The 19,625-nt window shown below is 42.3% G+C and overlaps 1 protein-coding gene across 2 annotated transcripts in view; it reads left to right on the plus strand.

Moving 5' to 3' along the window:
- Positions 1-13,136: 13,136 nt before the first annotated feature.
- The window catches only part of EGFLAM (EGF like, fibronectin type III and laminin G domains), a 122,884-nt gene continuing 116,395 nt past the window's right edge, over positions 13,137-19,625 (plus strand). The window contains exon 1 of one of the 2 annotated variants that reach the window (XM_087715431.1): positions 13,137-13,788. In XM_087715431.1, the coding sequence (XP_087571557.1) occupies positions 13,677-13,788 (112 nt within the window). In that variant the 5' untranslated portion in view covers positions 13,137-13,676. The remainder of the gene's footprint in view (positions 13,789-19,625) is intronic. The other variant, XM_087715432.1, reaches the window with a different exon arrangement.

Consider the following 19,625-nt stretch of genomic DNA (forward strand, 5'->3'; position numbering starts at 1 on the left):
ACATCCAGCTTCTTTGATCTATATATATATTTCATAGAAATAAATGTTGAAAGTGAAACGGATGTCCTGTCTCATACAGTTAAGAGCTTGACTGTATCTCCTGCAATATTGGTTAGGCACAATGATTGAATTCAAGCAAGGTAGCTGTGGATGGAGCATATTTGACAGCACCTTCTATTGATGGGAATTTTATGGTGTTCCAAATGTTGCTGTACAAAACTTTCAGAATTCCAGCCAATATGACCAATGTAACAATATAATTCTGGTACAAGGACAACAGCAATAGCACTTAGACCTATATACTGCTTCACAGCGCATTACAATCCTCTCTGAACGGTTTATAGAGTCAGCCTATTGCCTCCAACAATCTGGGTCCACATTTTACCCACTTCAGAAGTATGGAAGGCTGAGTCAACCTTGAGCCTGGTGAGATTCGAACTGCCAAATTGAAGTCAGCCAGCAGTCAGCAGAAGTAGCCTGCAGTACTATGTTTTAACCATTGTGCCGCCATAGCTCACCATACATCACAATGAATCATAATAGATTGAGAATGCATGGAACACATGTGGTTTTTTGCCCTTCCCCCCAAAGGATAGGTAGGTAGGTACCCTATTTTCCCCCAAATAAGACCTCCTGAATAATAAGTCCAATTGGGCTTTTGAGCACTTGCACTAAAATAAGCCCTCCTTCAAAAATAAGTCTCCTCAAAAATATTGCAACATAGCAGCCGCCAGGAGGTGACCATTCTCGCCGCTCCCTGCATCTCAAAAATAATAAGACCTCCCCAAAAATAAGGCCAAGCGCTTATTTGGGGGGGGTCAAAAGAAAATAAGACCTGGTCTTATTTTCGGAGAGACACAGTAGGTAGCTAGGTAGGTATAGAGATAGATACACACACACACACACACACACACAGTGTATTATAGGAGATCAAGGGACTGTGGTGAGCGTAAGTGTTATAACCAGCCAACAGAATATATTTTTAAAGATTTTCCCTGATATTTATTTGAAGGACACATTCTGGAACAAGAAAACGGAGATCAATTTCCATGATAGTAAAGTGTCCTCCATCACGGTCTTACATCTGTCTTTAGTAAAGTAAGAAGAAGAGCCTTTAGATGCTCCCACTGGAAAAATATGGGGCAAGGGAAGCCTCCATTACAACAACATTCATCTTTTTGTGCAGAATAACTATTGCAAAGTTTACATCTGGCCACCAGCTGGATCTCCAGCTCAGCAATGCTGTGTACATTGATTCTTTAGGATGTTGCTCTGCAGTTCTCCACAGGAAACAGGGCATTTCAAGCTCCAGGAGTTTATTCCCATGTTATCTTCGGCGCTGAAACACTCGACTTCTTTGCTGTTTACAAATGGCCATTTCCTTGGAGGATAAAAGAACTGCTGTTATTGTCAGCATGTAGCAAATACCTGCTGAGAAGAAATCTAGTCTATCTTTTTGTTCCTTCTTGTTAAATAAAAATATATGGAAAGCAAATTTAGTTCCTGAAAAGGATACTTGGTTCATGCTTGGAAGTACATAAAGCAGATATCCCCCCCCCCCCACCACTTTCGATCAGGTCTCATTTCTCAGAGCAAATCTCTGAAGTTTTCTTGACAAGGTTTTTCAGAAGTGGTTTGCCATTACTTCCTTCCTAAGGGCGGAGAGAAAGTGACTGGCTCAAGGTCACCCACCTGTCTTTTTGCTAAATTAGGACTAGAACTCACAGTCTTCCAGTTTTCAGCCTGATACCTTAAGCATTACACCAAACTGGCTTTCGTGCAGAAGTAGAAGAGGGTCAATTAAAGACTGACAGCTCCCCAAAAATATTGCAACACAGCAGCATCCATGAGGTGACCACGCTCGTCACCTTCTACACCTCAAAAATAATAAGACCTCCCCGAAAATAAGGCGAAGTGCTTATTTCAGGGGTGAAAAGAAAATAAGACCTTTATTCGAGGAAACATGGTATATAAATGTAATTTTAATTAAAATAAAATTTAATAGAATGATGCCACGTTCCACAGCAACATGCCACATGAGTATAATTTGACCTAGGAGGCATCCTTAGAATATAAAAAGAGTGGGTGTCTGCTTCCTACACCTTTATTTTGAATTATTATCCCTACTTCTCCAGGAAAAAGGCAAAGGCAATCCCAGATCATAGAGAAGATCAGAGAGAAAGGGGGGAGAGAGGAGGGAGAGGAGGAGGGAGGGAGGGAGAGAGAGAGGTAGAGGTAGAGAACATCCTTATTAATTTAGCTTATGTTAAAGGAATGTTTTGCTCCTGGCCAATCTTTAGCAAACAGAATCTCTGACCTAGGAAACAAATACCTTTCCTAGGCCTAGGAAGACCATGGAAAAAGTCTTTGGCAGAAACAGCCTTTCCATTTTTACTGTGGGATTTTTTTCTAACTACCCCATCTTGGGGACAGTACATTCTATCTCTTCTATTGGAATCATGTGAATGGATACAAACATTTTAGTTGAGTTGTAAGCGTTCACCTTAAAAAAATATTACTTGGGGATTCATTCATCTGTGAATTCTACATAAGAACCAGTCTACTTATGAAAGACTCAAAATTATGGTGCCTTCTAAATATTACAACTTCAATTATCTCAGAAAGTATGGTCAACAGTAGGAAATTCTGATTATAACCCTCAAATATTTGTAGGTGTCAAGTTGGGGAAAATTGGATAATATTGTAGCCAATGTAGCTCCAGTAACTTTTGAATATTGACCTAGGAAGGAAAGGGACACTAGAATTGTAGCTTACAAGTTGATTAAAACATTTAAAAAAAAACAAATGTTAATGTTGAAAATACTGATATCAAGGCACAGGTTATTAGATTTAAATGTTTTTGCATCTTGGTTTTGTAACTGCCAAGGCTAACGCATATATTGCAGGTCAACCCATGTGTGCTTATTAGTTGTTTATGATATGGTCCAGAGGTGATATTCAGACGGTTCGGACTGGTTCACCCAAACCAATAGTGGAAATTGTGGGTGGAGGGGTGGACCTGCCCCGCCCTGGCTCTATGCCGTCCTATTTAGGCACGTTTTTGAGGCCAGAGGCATGCACGGAAGGTGCGAGCAAAATGCATGCACGAAGCGAGCAGGTGCGCCTGCGGCGAACCGGTGGTAACAAAATGTGAATCCCACCACTGATACGATCGGAAGGAATAGCTGTGACTGTGCTAGAAAAAAAATCCTGTTTCTGACTGAAAATAAGGCATTTTGCCTGGGTCTACTTGGAGTTGCACTTGTTTACTGTTCTTCTTTCAGAGGTTGGCAACCAATACATAAACCACCTTCTCATAAGGAAAGCTGTTTTCAAATTACAGTATAAGCATGTTTTACTCTGCTTATCTTAATACCTTTCATCAGTATACCTAAATCATGCCGAACTGAACATTTATTTGAGCAATATAGAACTTCATTATCCAGGTAGCTTTTAGCATTCACGGAAAGATTTCAGTCCCCTGGAGCCAAATTTTGTTTTCAGAGACATCCTGCTCTGAAATTGTTTAAGCGTCTCAACTCCTCCAGGTAAAGTGTAATGAAATGCTTCTTTGGTTTATCCACTTAAAATGGAGAATTTCTATCCCAGGATCAAGTTATAATGGGTTATTTAATATTGTGTTAGTGAGGTTGGGATAAGCCCCTGTGCTTGCTTGCTTTGATTCTAATCCTGCCCTTTTAATCCATTGATTTCCCCCCCAAAAATGAACTAGAAGTGTATGAAATTCAGTGATTAAAGAATGGAAATTTCTTGAAAACAATTAAGAAATTGGGGGAAAAAAACTGCTGGAAAATTTAGTTTTCCTTCTGGACTGAGCTGAATCCTTCGGATAAGGTCAGTTTAGTGGTTTCATCTAGAAAGTATCTTGAACTGGAAACATTTTGAGATGTTTCTTGAATTGTCAGATTTTGCACCTAGCTAGAATGATCAACATTCGTTCATTCAGCATTAGTGGTGCCATATTTACCAACAAGAGAATTTACTAACAATTCCCAGTTCCGCAAGATTTTTTTCCCATTTTCTTCACTTTATCATTCAGTTGTGTCTTGATAGGTCTTGAATAATGGATCACAAGAAAGAAATGTTAATACACAAGGTATTGTATGGAGATGTTTACAGTGCTGCCATATCTGTCAAGCTTCATACCTAGGCTTGGCAGTAAATTATCAATCTCCAGACACTTAATCTTTGGTTCAACTTCTCATCTTGATTTGATATAAGATTTAGGCACAACTCTGCTAGATTAGAATCTTGGTTGTAGACAGGAAGACATCCTTATACACAATATTGGGTTGCAGTGGGGCTTTGAAAGTAGAGATATAATTACAATAACTGCCAGTTAATCTGGACCTGTTTCTTCTTGCCTTGCCACTTTCAACCTGTGTATCAGGCCTGCAGTCATCTTTTCTTTTGGATCTTTGGCCTGCCACACTTTCTATTATTCTACTATGCATTTTTATTGTGGGAAAATGGGAAGGGGATTGTACGGAGTTAGATGCTATGTAGCCATAACAAAAAATTTTCTAGAAAACCAAGGTCATCCTTTGTTTTTGTACCTCTGCACTTGGCCAGAACTGGATGGGTGGAACTGCCAGCATTGCAGTGGAAGATTGGACCATGTGATGGACTTGTAGGTGTGGGGGCAAAATCTTGAACTTTCAACTGGGTGCGGAAACCGGGAAGCTTTCAGATCCAGGTTTTCCCAGATGTGCCAACATGGCTCTCTTAATAAATTGGAACTTTGAGCAATACTTTGCCTTGGACTCTGATTTACTTTTAGATGCTATTTTGAACCCTGACATTCCACCATATATTGAAAGATTTTTTAGATTAAATTTTAATTTCAGTAAACTATTAAACTGTATGATGTTGCAATAATCCAGCTACCATTACATGGCAGCAAAGAGTGACAGGTTTCTCTTAGGTCTTTGCTGACCTAACAGAAGGTCCAACTGAGATCTACTTGCCATACTGTCATTCTCATGTTAAAGGGCCACCTTCCTTTTTTCATCTTTCAAAGTTACAGACTGCTCCAAAAAAGGCTGGAGGGAACCTTGAGATCGAATTCTTATGATATCAACTACTTAGATTTCTCAGGGATTTTTAATAAATGTATGATAGGCAAGTGAATGCAAACATGAATCATTTTACATTTTTGAATCAAAATATGAGTTGAAACATATCATTCAAAATTCATTAATGTTTACTTAAACTAAAATTCAGTTTAAATTGTGAAAATGCACAAAATGAATTGCATTAGATAAATTCTTTCTTGTTTCCCCTTCTATTTAAATGTAGTATCAGTTATACAGGGAAATATAGAAGAAAAATGCATATAACTTGAATTTGATTATTTAGGAATCTGGAATTCCTAAATAATCAATCATTATGTAGGCAATCATTATGTCTTTTTTAAAACTTATAATTAAATTCTGTTGGAAGAAATGTGCCTCTGGGTTCAGTTCCAAGTGGGAAGAAAGACACAGGAAACATGGAGACTGCTTGGAAAGATGGTTTAATGGTGGACAGGACCACATGGTTTGAGATATTGACAAATAAAGAGCACATGGGTGAGAAAGATGGCTAGATTTATTCCCTCTTGGGTCCCAGCTTGGAGCTTCTTGTTCCCGTGTAAGAAATGTATTCTGATTGGTTGTCAGACTCCCATGGGGCCATGCAGGGGTAACTTTGTAGTATCTTGAGTCCCGATCTTGGTTGAATCTTGCTGGGCAATGTAATTTTCCCAGGTGCCATGTGGTGACTTCTGTTGCTAGATTTTGTTCTGTCCCAAGTCTCTACAATATATACGGCCACAGACTTGGCTATCTGCCACAACTAAGGAGGGAGATAAGCAACCCCTTGGCTGGGAGCCCAGAAAGCTATCTCTATGAAACAAGGCTTGAACTCACGAAAGTCTTCCAATTTTTCTCTATGGCTGGATCAGTAAATTGTTGTTTCCTGCAAAATTCCCCTCCCGTCACCCCTCCTATAAGCTCTCCAGGACGGGCCAATCAGTAGCTTCCTGTTCCTATTTCCTTCTGTGACCCTTTTTCCAAAGCTGCTCCCTCCTCCTTCCAGCCCTACGCATAGGTACATCAGGGACAGCCTCCCTCTGTTCTTCCTCACTGCTTCCTGACTCAGACGCCACCTGGTGGCCAACAGGCCTCTCTAGTCCCTGCTCTGACTCCGAACACCCCCCAGAGCAGTGTTTTTCAACCTTTTTTGTGCAAAGGCACACTTTTTTCATGAAAAAAATCACGAGGCACACCACCATTAGAAAATGTTAAAAAAAAATTAACTCTGTGCCTATATTCAATATAGGCGGGTGTTTTTCCCACGGCACACCTTACACTATGTCACGGCACACTAGTGTGCCACGGCACAGTGGTTGAAAAACACTGCCCCAGAGTATTCCTCAGCCTCCAGGGCAGTTCCATAGTGTTCATCGCTGTCAGATTCCACCAACAGCTCAGCCAGCCGCTGTTGGGCCACAACAGATGGGGGAGATGAGTAATCCTACCTTTGTTGGATCTTGGGTGACGGCATTTGCTTATGAATAGACCTAGCTATCTCTTTATCTCTTAAATGCTGACATCTGCTGTGAGGAGGGTGGGGGCTATTAAGCGTGAGTCTGCTTCCTGCCTAAAAATGTGTTTCACTATTTCTTATTCAGAGAAATATAATATTCTACATTTTTTAATATTTCCTAGAATATTTCATTCTTCTAGGAGAGGGGTGGGTGCTAACTTCCTACATTGCAAAAGCTGGGCAGAATCACACATACACAAAAACCCCTGCGTTGAGAAATGTGCATCCAAAGGGATATAAATCTTAATGCAAACTTGATCAAATCAAAGTCAAGCTTGAGAAATGGAATGTGAGAGCCTGAAATGGACTTTACTCATTGAGTCATTATTCTCTTTTACGAACTCTTGCTGTTCCCCCCCCTTTTTTTTCAATGGCCTTTACTTATGTGTAAGACAAGCATCCTCTTCTTCCTTCTCAATAGACGTCTATTCCCTTCCCCCATTCTCCAGCTCATCCTGTCTTCTTCACCACTAATCTTTAGAAAGGTTGCTACAAAGGTCAACCATCTGGGAAGATTAAACCGCATTTATCTGCTTAACTTAGTATCCTCTAGGACACTTGGGTTCAGTTCTCTAAACATATTTACTTGGACATAGAGACACATATACATCCACTTTTAACAAGACATATGTATATTTTGGGACCATGTGCTTATGGTGGCATCTGTGGTCTTCTTCTGCTCTTGGTCCTTCTCAGAAAGAGACTGCTGAATTAGTTACCAGGAATTTTTTTTTAAAAAAATCCGGATGGATAAATCTGTTGATATCTTTCTCCCCCTTCAATTATTTTTATTCAGTGCTCTTGTATATTTTCCTAGGGCAGGAAGAGGCTATTCAGTTCAATCATAAGCACACTATCCCATTATAGGATCTTAAAGACAGAATATCCGTTAATTCATTTCAAGCTTTCTTACTCTCGCCTCAATCCTAAAAGTATTGATTTAGGAAAATCAATACATGCAGAGGTTTGCTTTTTTTTGTGGATGGGTCTGCGATTTCTATAACAGTTTTTTTGTGTATTTAATTTATATACCAGTTCTTTTGTAAAAATTGTACATGCTTGCCAAAATACAGGAAGTCTAAAAATTCAAAATGAAAACAAAAAATTGGAAAGACAAATACTCCTACACAAAAAGAGGCTATTTTAAAAGAGGCCTAAAACACACCAACACTCTGATCTGGGTTGTCGTGGCACGACAGACCCGCGCTCGTCAAAATAGCGGTGATAAAACCGCATCGCTAAAGCCGCGATGTCATCACCGCACGTCATCACTGCCGCGACAACAGCGCAGCGACAGAAGGGCGCTTTAAAACAGTGCGGCGGCAGAAAGACGATTTAAATTAAGGTTAGGATTAGGTTTGGGGTTTGCTTTAGGGTTAGAGTTAGGGTTAGGGTTAGGTTTAGGGTTAGGTTTAGGGTGCTGAGTGCTTCGGAAGGCGCGGATTTGCCCTCCGCCCTTATCTCAGCACGGTAAGGTCGCATTTGCTTTAGCGATTCGGACGGCGCGGATTAGGGTTCGCGCTTATGTCTCTGTGGATAAGGACTTCGCGGTATTGTGGTGGAACCCTGGGTTGTCACCCATTGGCAAAGCACGTGCTTCTGTCTTCTGTCTTTTAGCCTAAAAAAGATGTTTAAAGAAACATAATGGAATCATTGGCTTATCAATTAGAAGTGTTTGCATTCCAAATGTTGCTGTACTCAGGTGTGTATGAATTTATTTTCTAGCTAGGGAGAAATGGCTTTTCAAAAGAATATAAACTTGCAAATTTATTTATCTAAATTTATTTATCTAACTATCATCTACCAAATTTGGGGCAGAGAAATAAGCTGGATGAGTTCTTCAAATTTTTTGAGTAGAAGACAAAAAGGTAGGTACTTTTCCTCCATGATATGCCAGTCCTTCAAAGGTTGTATAGGGAAAAGGGAGAAGAGTGTACACTAACTCTAACTATTGTAAGGATATATTATAACAGAATCTTGCAAGCCTGAAGGATTTACCTCTCTTTCCTTTTCTCTCTCTGGAAAACTAGGGAGGGTCTTCTCCTTCCTGTGCCCCGTCTCCCTCTGTGGGCTGAGAAACCTATTCTCCAAAGCACCTGAAGGCAGAACAAGAAGCATTGGATGGAAACTAACCAAGGAGAGAAGCAACCTGGAACTAAGGAGAAATTACCTGACAGTTAGAATAATTAATGGGTGGAACAACTTGCCTCCAGAAAGTGTGGGTGCTCCATCACTGGAGGTTTATTAGGAGATTGGCCAACCATTGGTCTGAAATGGTATAGGGAAGGGGTCGGCAACCTTAAACACTCAAAGAGCCACAAAGGTCCTAACCGGAAGCCCCCTGTTCAATTCTGGAGCCGACTGGAAGTGCAGTTCCCCCACCATAGAGTCTCCTCCTTGCACGGTGTCCTTTTTCCTCTACCTGTCCTAACCAAAAGCCCTATCAATTGTGTCGACCAGCGACAGGGAGCCACAGCAGAGGGATGAAAGAGCCACATGCAGCTCCAGAGCCATGGGTTGCTGACTCCTGGTATAGGGTTTCCTGCTTGAGCAGGGGGTTGGACTAGAAGACCTCCAAGGTACTTTCCAACTCTGTTATTCTGTTAAATCTTTTAAATGCTGGTTGTCCAGTCCATGGAAATTCCTCCTATCTCCCAAGATCACTTCCACATACTATCATCTGATAGGAGTTACATCCCTCCAGCAGAAAGTCCTATGTAGCAAATTTTCCCTTTAGATTAAATTGAAGCACTGGAAGTTAGGGAGGCTATAAACCACTGGACAGCTGCACTTGTGGGAGAAGAGAATTAAATCAGCCAGATGGGGAACAGTGTCACAACACAAGCCCTGCCCCTTTTGCATTGCATTAACATCCTACCTGTGTTCCCAAGAGGAGGGGCTTCCATCACAACACTTTGTTTACCGTATTTGAACCTAATCCCCATACATGATACCGCCACTGATTAGAGAAGTAGCTGGTGCAAACAGGACATTTGTGCACACATTTGCAGCCATCTGGGAGTTAAATTAGTGCAAGAAGACCACAAACCAGCATGTGAGAATTTCTCCAAAATTCTCCACTGGAAAAAGAAAAATCTAAAGCACATTTTCTTTTACCCAGTTAAATAAGAAACGGGTAACTGGCTGGTCTGCTGTTTGCTGACTTTTTTGTTGTTGTTGTTTATTCGTCTCTTTTTCTTTTGTGATCTGTTCATGAAGTCCAAGGTAGATCTTTATCACTTGGACTAAGGATGGTCCATCCAATACTACCAATGAGGCTTTACAGATATAAGAGGCAGTTGTTTACAGGAGTATAGAGAGATATTTAGTGGCCAGCAAGAGAATGAATGAATTTACAGGTAAAGAAGACAAGGCGGTTTAAAAATCAAAATCTATAAAAATATCAGAGTTCAGCATTTGTGATATATAGGTTTATGAGTCTTTGAGAAGTTTCCTTAGGTGAAGGGCAAGGAAAAACAATAAATAGAAGTACAATACTGGTAGTCCTTGACTTACAACCACAATTGAACCCAAAATTTATGTTGCTGTTAACTGAATTTCGCTCCATTTTACGACCTTGCCACAATTGTTAAGTAAATCACTGCAGTTGTTAAGTGAATCTGGCTTATCACTGATTTTGCTTGTCAGAAGGTAGCAAAAGGGGATCACGTCATCCTGGGGCACTGCAACCGTCATAAATATGAACCAGTTGCCAAGCAAGCATCTGAATTTTGATCATATGCTGCAACTGTTGTGAGTGTGAAAAGCAGTCATGAGTCACTTTCTTCCAATGATGTAACTCCAAGCGGCCACTAAATGAACTGTTGTAAATCGAGGACCACCTGTAGACAATTTATTACAGGAATAACACTTTTCATTTATTGTCATTTCCTGACTAAGTATATTTACTTTAATAGTAGAATACAAGTCCTTTTTCGCTGCTTGGGAGCTATTTTCAAGCAAGAACGATTTAGCACCAAGCTAATCAAAGCTCCTTGGTTGGCTGGGAATTAAAGTCACACATTGATTCTAGGATATGAACTCAGGCCTTAGTTATCCATTCACCAAGAAGGTGGGCTGGAATCATGTCATTTCCGTGGCACAACAAAACCGCGCTTGACTAAAGCGCGCCCGATTAAACCGCGTCGCTGACGTCATCAACAGGGCGACAACAGCGAGCGCGGAGAAAGAAGGGCGCTTTAAATAGCGTTTTGAAAGCAAGCCGATTCAAGTTAAGGTAAGGGTTAGGTTTAGGGTTAGGTTAAGGGTTAGGGTTAGGTTAAGGGTTAGGTTTAGGTTTAGGGTTAGGGTTAGGTTTAGGGTTAGGTTAAGGCTAGGGTTAGGGTTAGGGTTAGGTTAAGGGTTAGGATTAGATTTAGCATTAGGTTAAGGGTTAGGTTTAGGGTTAGGTTAAGGGTTAGGTTTAGGGTTAGGTTTAGGATTAGGTTTAGGGGGGTTAGGTTTAGGAGTTAATTTTAGGTTTAGCGTTTACAGCGTGCTTTTTTCTCCGCGCTGTTGTCGCGCTGTGATGACGTCAGCTACGTGGTTTCGTCGAGCGCCCTTTAGTCGAACACGGTTTTGTGGTGGAACCGTCATTTCATGAGCCGGCAACTTTTAAAAATTCTTTCCTAGAGAAGAATAGAAATCCTTTCTATTAGGGAGAAAAGATTTTGCCTGGTTTGCATTTTGCCATGTTAGGTGTATCTATCTGCAGATTCTTTTCAGAAAAGTAAAATGTGCTTAGGTCTCATGGGGGACAGGGAGAAATCTCTCCCCTTGTAGACCTTTCTTCTGCCTGTATAGACCAGGCTTCAAATTAAGCCCAGGGGAGATGAGGAACTGATGGTGATTTTTTTTTTTTGTTGGAAATATGTTGAATCAGATCTTTTGTAGAGATACAAATGTAGACAGAAGTTGCAAACTTATGTTTCTAATAGTGTCCTCTGGGAAGTGAACTGGTGTTGTCACATGAGTTTGGAAGTTCTTGACAAAAATTACACAATTTCCTTTCCATACACAGCAGGATAGCTGCTTTCGGGCAATGTTGTTTGGTGCCCCTTACTTTAAATAAACTGTCTAGTTGGAAAATAGATCTCTTCCATAAAACATCTATATCTGTGATGGCGAAACTATGGCACACGTGCCAGAGGTAGAATGCAGTACTCTCTGTGGGCATGCAAGCTTGTCACCCCAGTTAAGCTCTATTGCGCATAGCAATAGCAGTTAGACTTATATACTGCTTCATAGGGCTTTCAGCCCTCTCTAAGCGGTTTACAGAGTCAGCATATTGCCCCCAACAATCCGGATCTTCATTTTACCCACCTCGGAAGGATGGAAGGCTGAGTCAACCTTGAGCCGGTGAGATTTGAACAGCTGAACTGCAGAACTGCAGTCAGCTGAAGTAGCCTGCAGTGCTGCATTTAACCACTGCGCCACCTGGCTGGCAGGAGGCACACGCATGCGTGTGCCTCCTGCCAGCCAGCTGATCTTCGGGTCTCTGCCATGCATGTGCGGGGGAGCGAGAGTGTGTGCATGCAGGGGACACATGGGAGGCCACACACCACATGTGCATAGGGGGGGAGGCCATAGGGGGGGGCAAGGCAGCCTGCGTGGGGGGGCATCTGCATGGAGGGCATGCACAGGAGCACACGATCATTGCATTTGGCAGAGGGGGGGTTGGGCACGCACGAGTGCACTTTGGGCATTTGGTCTGGAAAAGGTTAGCCAACACTGATCTATATTATGCACTCTGATTATTGGTCACGATAAACTAAAATTAAGGTGTTTGTTTTTTTAAACCCAAGAATTGGGTCTTTGGAATGTCTGAATGCATATGTCCTATTTGAGCTAGTGTTTCAGTTTGTTTCTGCTTTTTACATAAATAATGCAAGCCCTCGCACATAATAAGCACATTTTTAGAAAAAGTATGTGAAAAAATGACTACTTTGCCTAGGGGAAACAGAACATGATAACAATCAATGTAGGATACTGATAAAAAAAAATCTATTTGCCACCGATTTCAGGTTGAGGGTTATTCCTTCCTAAGGTAAACCTCACCAGGTCCCTTAAAGTTGCCCAAAAAGAAAAAAAAGGGATTAGGAAAGACTAGCGTGAAAATGCATCTTTAAATTGCAATCCGTATCGGGAAAGTTTGTTTGTTTGCTTTTCAATCGTTTGCAAGATAATAGGTATAGGAATAAACATGTGTATGAATGAAATGGGGACGAATAAATGGGGACAGTAGGCACAATGGTGCGCTTATGTGCGCCCCTTAAGTTTCAAGAGGAACATCCAAAAAGGGACTTTTAAAGAGGCGATTTGCACGTCCTGGAGTTGAAATCGGGCAACCTGCGATTTATGAGAAGGAGAGAAAACTGGGCGGAGGGCCGAGAACGGGTGGAAGGAGCAGAAAAAGGCCGCGGGATCGGAAACGGGTTCTCTCAAAGGGTTCCTTCGCCCACCTTGGGAAGTCCCGCTCGCAGCCCCGCTCGAGCCTTTGCGCTCCGGAGTGCGGAGCTCGCTCGCTCGCTCGCTCGCCGCGCAGCCTCAGCCTTTCCTCAGGGGGGCGTCCGTTCGATCGCACCGCAGGGAAGACTGGGCGTCCTACCGGGTCTTTTCCCCTTCTCGGTTCAGAAGGCGGCGGCGGCGCGCCGGTCGGTCTTTACTCCTAATCGCCGCGCGCGCCATTTCCTCACGGGAGCTTCGCCTACAATCCCCTCCAAAGGCAGTCTCCGCCCCGTTGCGTGTGTGTGGAAACCTTCTGCTTTAGCCCGTGTCAGCTCCTCTTAGCGCCGTCTGGCTTCTGCACCCTCACCAGGACTTGCGCGGCGGGCTCTCTTCTGGTGTCCCCCCCTTTTATCCCCCTCCCCACTTAGAAGCTCCTCCCAGATCGTCCCAACATTTTTATTTTTTTTTCTTTCAAAAAAAAAATTTAGTGGCGTCGCCTCTTATTGCAAAGAGCGCTCCAAGTCAACTTGCCCAAACTTTAATTAAAACAATATCTGGGGGAAGGAGAGGCCGTCCAACTGAGGCAAAAAAAAAGAAAGAAAGAAAAGGAAAGAAAGAACATGGGTTTCAACGACCGAGGGGGTCGCAGCTGCCCCCGCCTGTCGCTCCTCGTCTTGGTTTGTTGCGTCGGACCTCTCGCTGCCAACCGGAGAAATATCCCGCGGCGACAAGGTAAGAGCCGGAGGATTGGGGTGGCTTGATCAATCCCGGGCGTGCGGGTCCCCCAGCCAGTAAAATTGCCAAATCCCTCAAAAAGTGGCCGGTGCCAGACCAGGGGTATGGAGGAAGGGCAAAGGAGCTGCGAGGGGTCGGGTTAAAAAAAAAGGAAGGATAAAATAAAAGCTTCCCTACTCCAAACACCGTGTGTGTGTGTGTGTGTGTGTGTGTGTGTGTACACGCGCAAAATACACGTGCGCGCATGGAAGGGCGCCTGGCGTTTATCCAAGGCTCGCTTTTCAAGCCGTTATCCTTGCACATCTCCAGCTCAGTTGCTCCGCTACTATATATTCTCTCCTGCTGGTAAATCTCAGCGGCTACTGAAATCCGCTGGAGCTGATTCCATGTGATCTCAATTACTTGGCGCTAGGAAGGAAGGAAGGAAGGAAGGAAGGAAGGAAGGAAGGAAGGAAGGAAGGAAGGAAGGAAGGAAGGAAGGAAGGAAGGAAGGAAGGAAGGAAGGAAGGAAGGAAGGAAGACAGACAAAAAGAAAGAAAGAAAAAAGAAAGAGAAAGAAAGACAAACAGAAAGACAGAAAGAAAGAAAAAAGAAAGAAAGAAAGAAAAAAGAAAGAAAGAAAGAAAAAAAAGAAAGAAAGAAAGAAAGAAAGAAAGACAAACAGAAAGACAGAAAGAAAGAGAAAAAGAAAGACAGACAGACAGACACAAAAAAAGACAGAAAGAAAGAAAGACAGAAAGAAAAAAGAAAGACAGATAGAAAGAAAGACAGAAAGGAAGGAAGGAAGGAAGGGATGGGGGAGAGAAGGAGAGGCTGCTTAAAAGAGTGGAAGCCTTTTTTGAAAAATGAGACTTATTTAATCCATATTGACAGAATGGCTGCTAGTTTCCTGTTTTGTTTTGCTTTCTTCTCCCACCTCCCCGCCCCTGTGTGGCTGGAGACCAGCCGGGGTTCATTATGGACGGAGCCTATTAAAGCGTCCAGACATATTGCTTGGAGATGGCACTTTTTAGGGAAGACTTCTGACATTTGCCTCAAGACTACATCTAGGGGTTTTTAAGTCTAATGGCTTGGGGTTTTTTTTTAACAACCCACAAGGCATCCATGAACATATGTGTTATATGGTATTTTAGGATTGATGGGGAAAAATCGATCCTCGGTTCTTTGAGAGAAAGAGGGGGGGGGGGAAATCAGGCTGCCTCCAAAGTAATTTGGCTTTTTTTAGGGAGTTAAAAGACATGTGTCTCCTTCCCTGGGCTTTGAAAGCAGAAATTCAACAAGTGTTAATTTCCCCATCACTGTCTCCTCATACTGGAAAAAAAAGGTCAGTCTTTCTGAATTACTGCAAAATACCTATTTGGAAAAGCCTAAATTGGAAAAGACGGTTTCCACAGGGAAGTTATTGCAATCTGAAATCTAAAATAGTAGGCTAGAATCAGTCACCTCTGTAACCCCATTAATTCCAGTGGAACACTTTCTTGACAGAAGCTGATCTTGGCGTCCAAGCAGTGTGCAATGTGAGCAAAATTATTAGGCAGTGCTTTTTAGCAAAAAGATTTTTTTTTTAAGAGGAAGCAAATAACTTGCTATATATACTGGTCTTGGAAACTAATCTTGTAGCTTCCAAATATGCTGTTCCTAATGTAGCTGAAACAAACTTTTCCTCCTGTTCTCTCATTAGAAGCTGGTTTAATTATACAGCTTTATCACTTATGCTAGGTTCAGTGTAGCAAACAGTTGGGAGGGATGTCCCATATTCTCTTCGTCTACTTAAAGGTCAATGGCTCATGGGATAACATGCAGGTCCTTGACCCTATTACTGCACCAAGGTCCTTGCAGGTCGTTGACCCTAGGTCCTTGACCCTATGCAGGTCCTTGACCCTATTACTGCACCAAAAGGGAGCATGGTACTTGGATAAGGCCTTCTGGCTTTATTTATTTCTTTAGTTTAATTAGTATATTTTTATCCTACCATCATTTTATAAGTAACTTAAGGTGGCAAACATACACAATGCACCTTCCTCTTCCTATTTTTCTCCCACAACTACAACTTTGGGAAGTGGACTGGGCTGAGAAAGAGCAAAGTTACCCAGTCAAGCGTTCATGCCTAAGGTGGAACAAACTCATAGTCTCTAAGCCAGGAGCATAACTACCACACAAAACTGGCTCAGGGGTGGGTTTCTCGCCCCATTCCAACCGGTTCGGTTGGAACGGGGCCGGCGGCGTCCTCGTGCACACGCGCAGTGCACGCATGCGTACTAGCGTCTGTGCGATGCTCCAGCTGCTCCTGGAGGATCACGCAGGCGCTGTATGCGTCCTGCGCATGCATGGAAGCGCAGAACTTGTCAAAACCGGGTAAGAAATGCGGGCGGGCGGGTGGACCCTTCGGCGTTCCCGGAAGTTACTTACTTCCGGGTTCACTGACCAACCGGTTCGCGGGGACCGCCGCGAACCACCTGAAACCCACCCCTGAACTGGCTACAGAAATTGGCTAATGTAGGTGTCCTCCTCTAGATTCCAATCTGTTTTTTTAATGAGATGATAAGACAATTGTAAATACAAAAGTAAGGTATGGAAGAAATATGGAACCATTCATTTGGAAGGGATGTTACTTAACTCAATTCCGCTTTAGGTGACAGTACATGCTGAAAAATAGACCAGAGAAGAAATATGCAGAAAGCCTAAATTTCAAAACCAGTGTCTTCAGATCAAGTGGGAAAGATAAGTTTATAAAATCTTGGAGAGCTGTGCCAATGTGCCTTATTCATTCAGCCCAATTTAATTGAAGACTTCCAGAGTGGTTCTAGACAACCTGCATATATTTAAAGAAATGTGCAAAATCCCTCAATGTGGGATAAATGTGATAAAGCAGTGATGGCGAACCTTTTCGGCACCGAGTGCCCAACTGGAACACATGTGCATTCATGTGCATGTGCCGGAGCACTGGAAACCCAAAGACCAGCTGGCCGGCGTGTATGCCTGTTTTTTTTGGCTGGTATTCAGGCCATTTTTCAGGCTGTTTTCCTGTTTTGGGGCCATTTTCAGGCCCGGAAAATGGCCAGAAAAATCACCTGGGTTTTTGGCCCTTTTTTTCGGGCCATTTTCCGGTGCTCCCTCAAAGACCAGTTGACCGGTACACATGTGCACACCAGAAAACCAAAAGAGCAGCTGGAGACGGCACATATGTCCACAGAGAGTGCTCTGTGTGCCACCTCTGGCTTGCGTGCCATAGGTTCACCATCACAGTGATAAAAGGACCTCTTTGTGTGCTGTTCCACTGCGCCCAAATAAATCCTGATTTCCTCTGCACTGAACCTAATGGCCAGACTGTCGATGCTGGAGAACCAGATCATCCAGTTCAAATCTGCACTTCCCCATATTCATTCCATGCAAGGCAAGGTTTGGGAACCAGTGTATATCAGCCACCATGATCCTTAGTCAAGAGTTATGAGAGTTTGTCCAATGATATTTGGAAGGCTACACTTTCTACATTTCTGTTTAGGAATTAGCTTCATTCAGAGTGGATCATATTTTGTTTTTAACCATACTCTATGGATACTCCTAGCATCAGGTTCTTCTATCCCTAATAGCTTATTAATACTTAGGAACAGCTTTGTAATATAAATAGTAATTGTGCTTGGTTATCATGGGAGCCAGTTTGGTGTAGTAACATCAGGCTAGAAAACAGGAGACTGAGCCTAGTCCTGTGATAGGCATGAAGCCAGCTGTGGTGACCTTAGACCAGTCACATTTTCTCAGCCCTAGGAAGGAGACAATGGCAAACCACTTCAGAAAAACCTTCCCAAGAAAACTGCAGGGATTTGTCCAGGTAGTGGACAGGAATCAACATCGACTGGAAGGCAGCCCCTAACATTTAAAAAAACCCACCTTGTATGAGCCTTTGCCTCTTGTCTTTCATTGAGCCACAGTAGCACAGTGGTTAGAATGCAATATTGCAGGCTACTTCTTTTGACTGCTGGCTGGCTGCAATTTGGCAGTTCGAATCTCACCAGTCTCAAGGTTGACTCAGCCGTCCATCCTTCCGAGGTGGGTAAAATGAGGACCAGATTGTTCAGGGCAATAGGCTGTCTCTATAAACCGCTTAGAGAGGGCTGTATAAGCCCTGTGAAGCGGTATATAAGTCTATGTGCTATTTGCTATTCATTTTTTTCCTTTTATTTAGGTAGGTCTTGCATATAAAAATACTTTACAGATCCATAAGCCATTCTTAAGGGAGGGATATGTGAAAGCAAATGAAGGACTTCCATAAAGGAAGGAAGCCAAGAATGCCAGACAGCAGACTGTTCCTTCAAGAAATCCGTTAATAAAACCGGATGCACCTTTGTAAGAGTTGTGCTGACCCTTCCTCAGTGAGGTTTGGCTTTCAATAATGTAGATTTTTAAAATATTTAATAATACTTTCCATCAATTTATCCAGAATAGGTATCATCTAATTGCACAGATCACAATGCATTCTTTTAAAACTTGTGTTATATTTTCTAGAAACTGTTAATCATCAAAATCTTCTTCCCATAATTTAATTGTACTATTCCTAGTGAAATGCAAACCGAGTCATGTTTGGAAGTGTTAAACCACTGACCAATACTTTTCTTTTATGTTTAAACCCTGCAGTGGCATTCAAGGTTTTGGGCAATACCTAGAGGTACTCATTGATGGTTAATATTCTCCAACATGATTTTGTCTTCTAGTGTTGTTCAGTATGGCAAGCTTTCATTTGTTTTTTGTTTTCTTTGCAAAGTAAAGTGGATTTGTTGTTGGACATGGAAATAGGTATGAGAGGAAAGTAGAGAAGTAATATTTGTGAAGTCCAGGAGAGTATCTGAGTTTTCTTTAAAAGTAGTTGCAAGCAATGATACTCTCCTTTGTAGTTCCTAAAAGGAAGGTTCATATAAGGAAAGAGTACAGAGAAGAGCAACAAAGATGATTAGGGGACTGGAGGCTAAAAGATATGAAGAACGGTTGCAGGAACTGGCTGTGTCTAGTTTAATGAAAAGAAGGACTAGGGGAGACAGGATAGCATGTTCCAATATCTCAGGGGTTGCCACAAAGAAGAGGGAGTTAAACTATTCTCCAGAGCACCTGAGGGTAAAACAAGAAGCAATGGGTGGAAACTAATCAAAGAGAGAAGCAACCTAGAACTAAGAAGAAATTTCCTGACAGAACAATTAATCAGTGGAACAGCTTGCCTCCAGAAGTTGTAAATGTCCCAACACTGGAAGTCTTTAAGAAGATGTTGGATAGCAATTTGTCTGAAATGGTATAGGGTTTCCTGCCTAGGCAGGAGGTTGGAATAGAAGACCTACAAGCCACAATTTCTAAGCCGCGTGTGCAAGCGTGCACGCATGCAATCCATGCGCATGAGCAAAGTTCATGTGCGGAGGGCCATATGCATGCACAGAAGGCGCGCTCACTCACATTTTCGGTGTGCGGTGAACTGATGGTAAAATTATGTGAAACCCACCTCTGATGCAGTCCTATTCTACCCTTCACTCATTGATTCAACCTCCTGAAATCCCACAAGGTGAGGGAGTCTTTAAGAAAGGTACAGTAAAACTGAGATTACAGGCTCAGATTGAGAAAACAGAAGGGAACTTTAAATGAACCTTGTGTTGAAAGAAAATAGTTAGGGATGCTGGAGGACACTGTCGACTCTGGGCCATCTGTGAGGTTGCCCACAGAATTGATACTACCGTACATATAACATCCAGAATGTGTTGGAAAGATCTCTCTATTCATCCATGCACATTATTATGCAGAAAAATTCTGCAATCATTTATTTAAAAATACTAATTTTGCATTCCATTCTAATGCAC

The sequence above is a fragment of the Thamnophis sirtalis genome, unplaced genomic scaffold (genome assembly GCF_051295495.1).
Source record: "Thamnophis sirtalis isolate CommonGarterSnake01/CBP01778 unplaced genomic scaffold, rThaSir2_p1.2 scaffold_5, whole genome shotgun sequence".
Classification (NCBI taxonomy): Eukaryota; Metazoa; Chordata; class Lepidosauria; order Squamata; family Natricidae; genus Thamnophis; species Thamnophis sirtalis.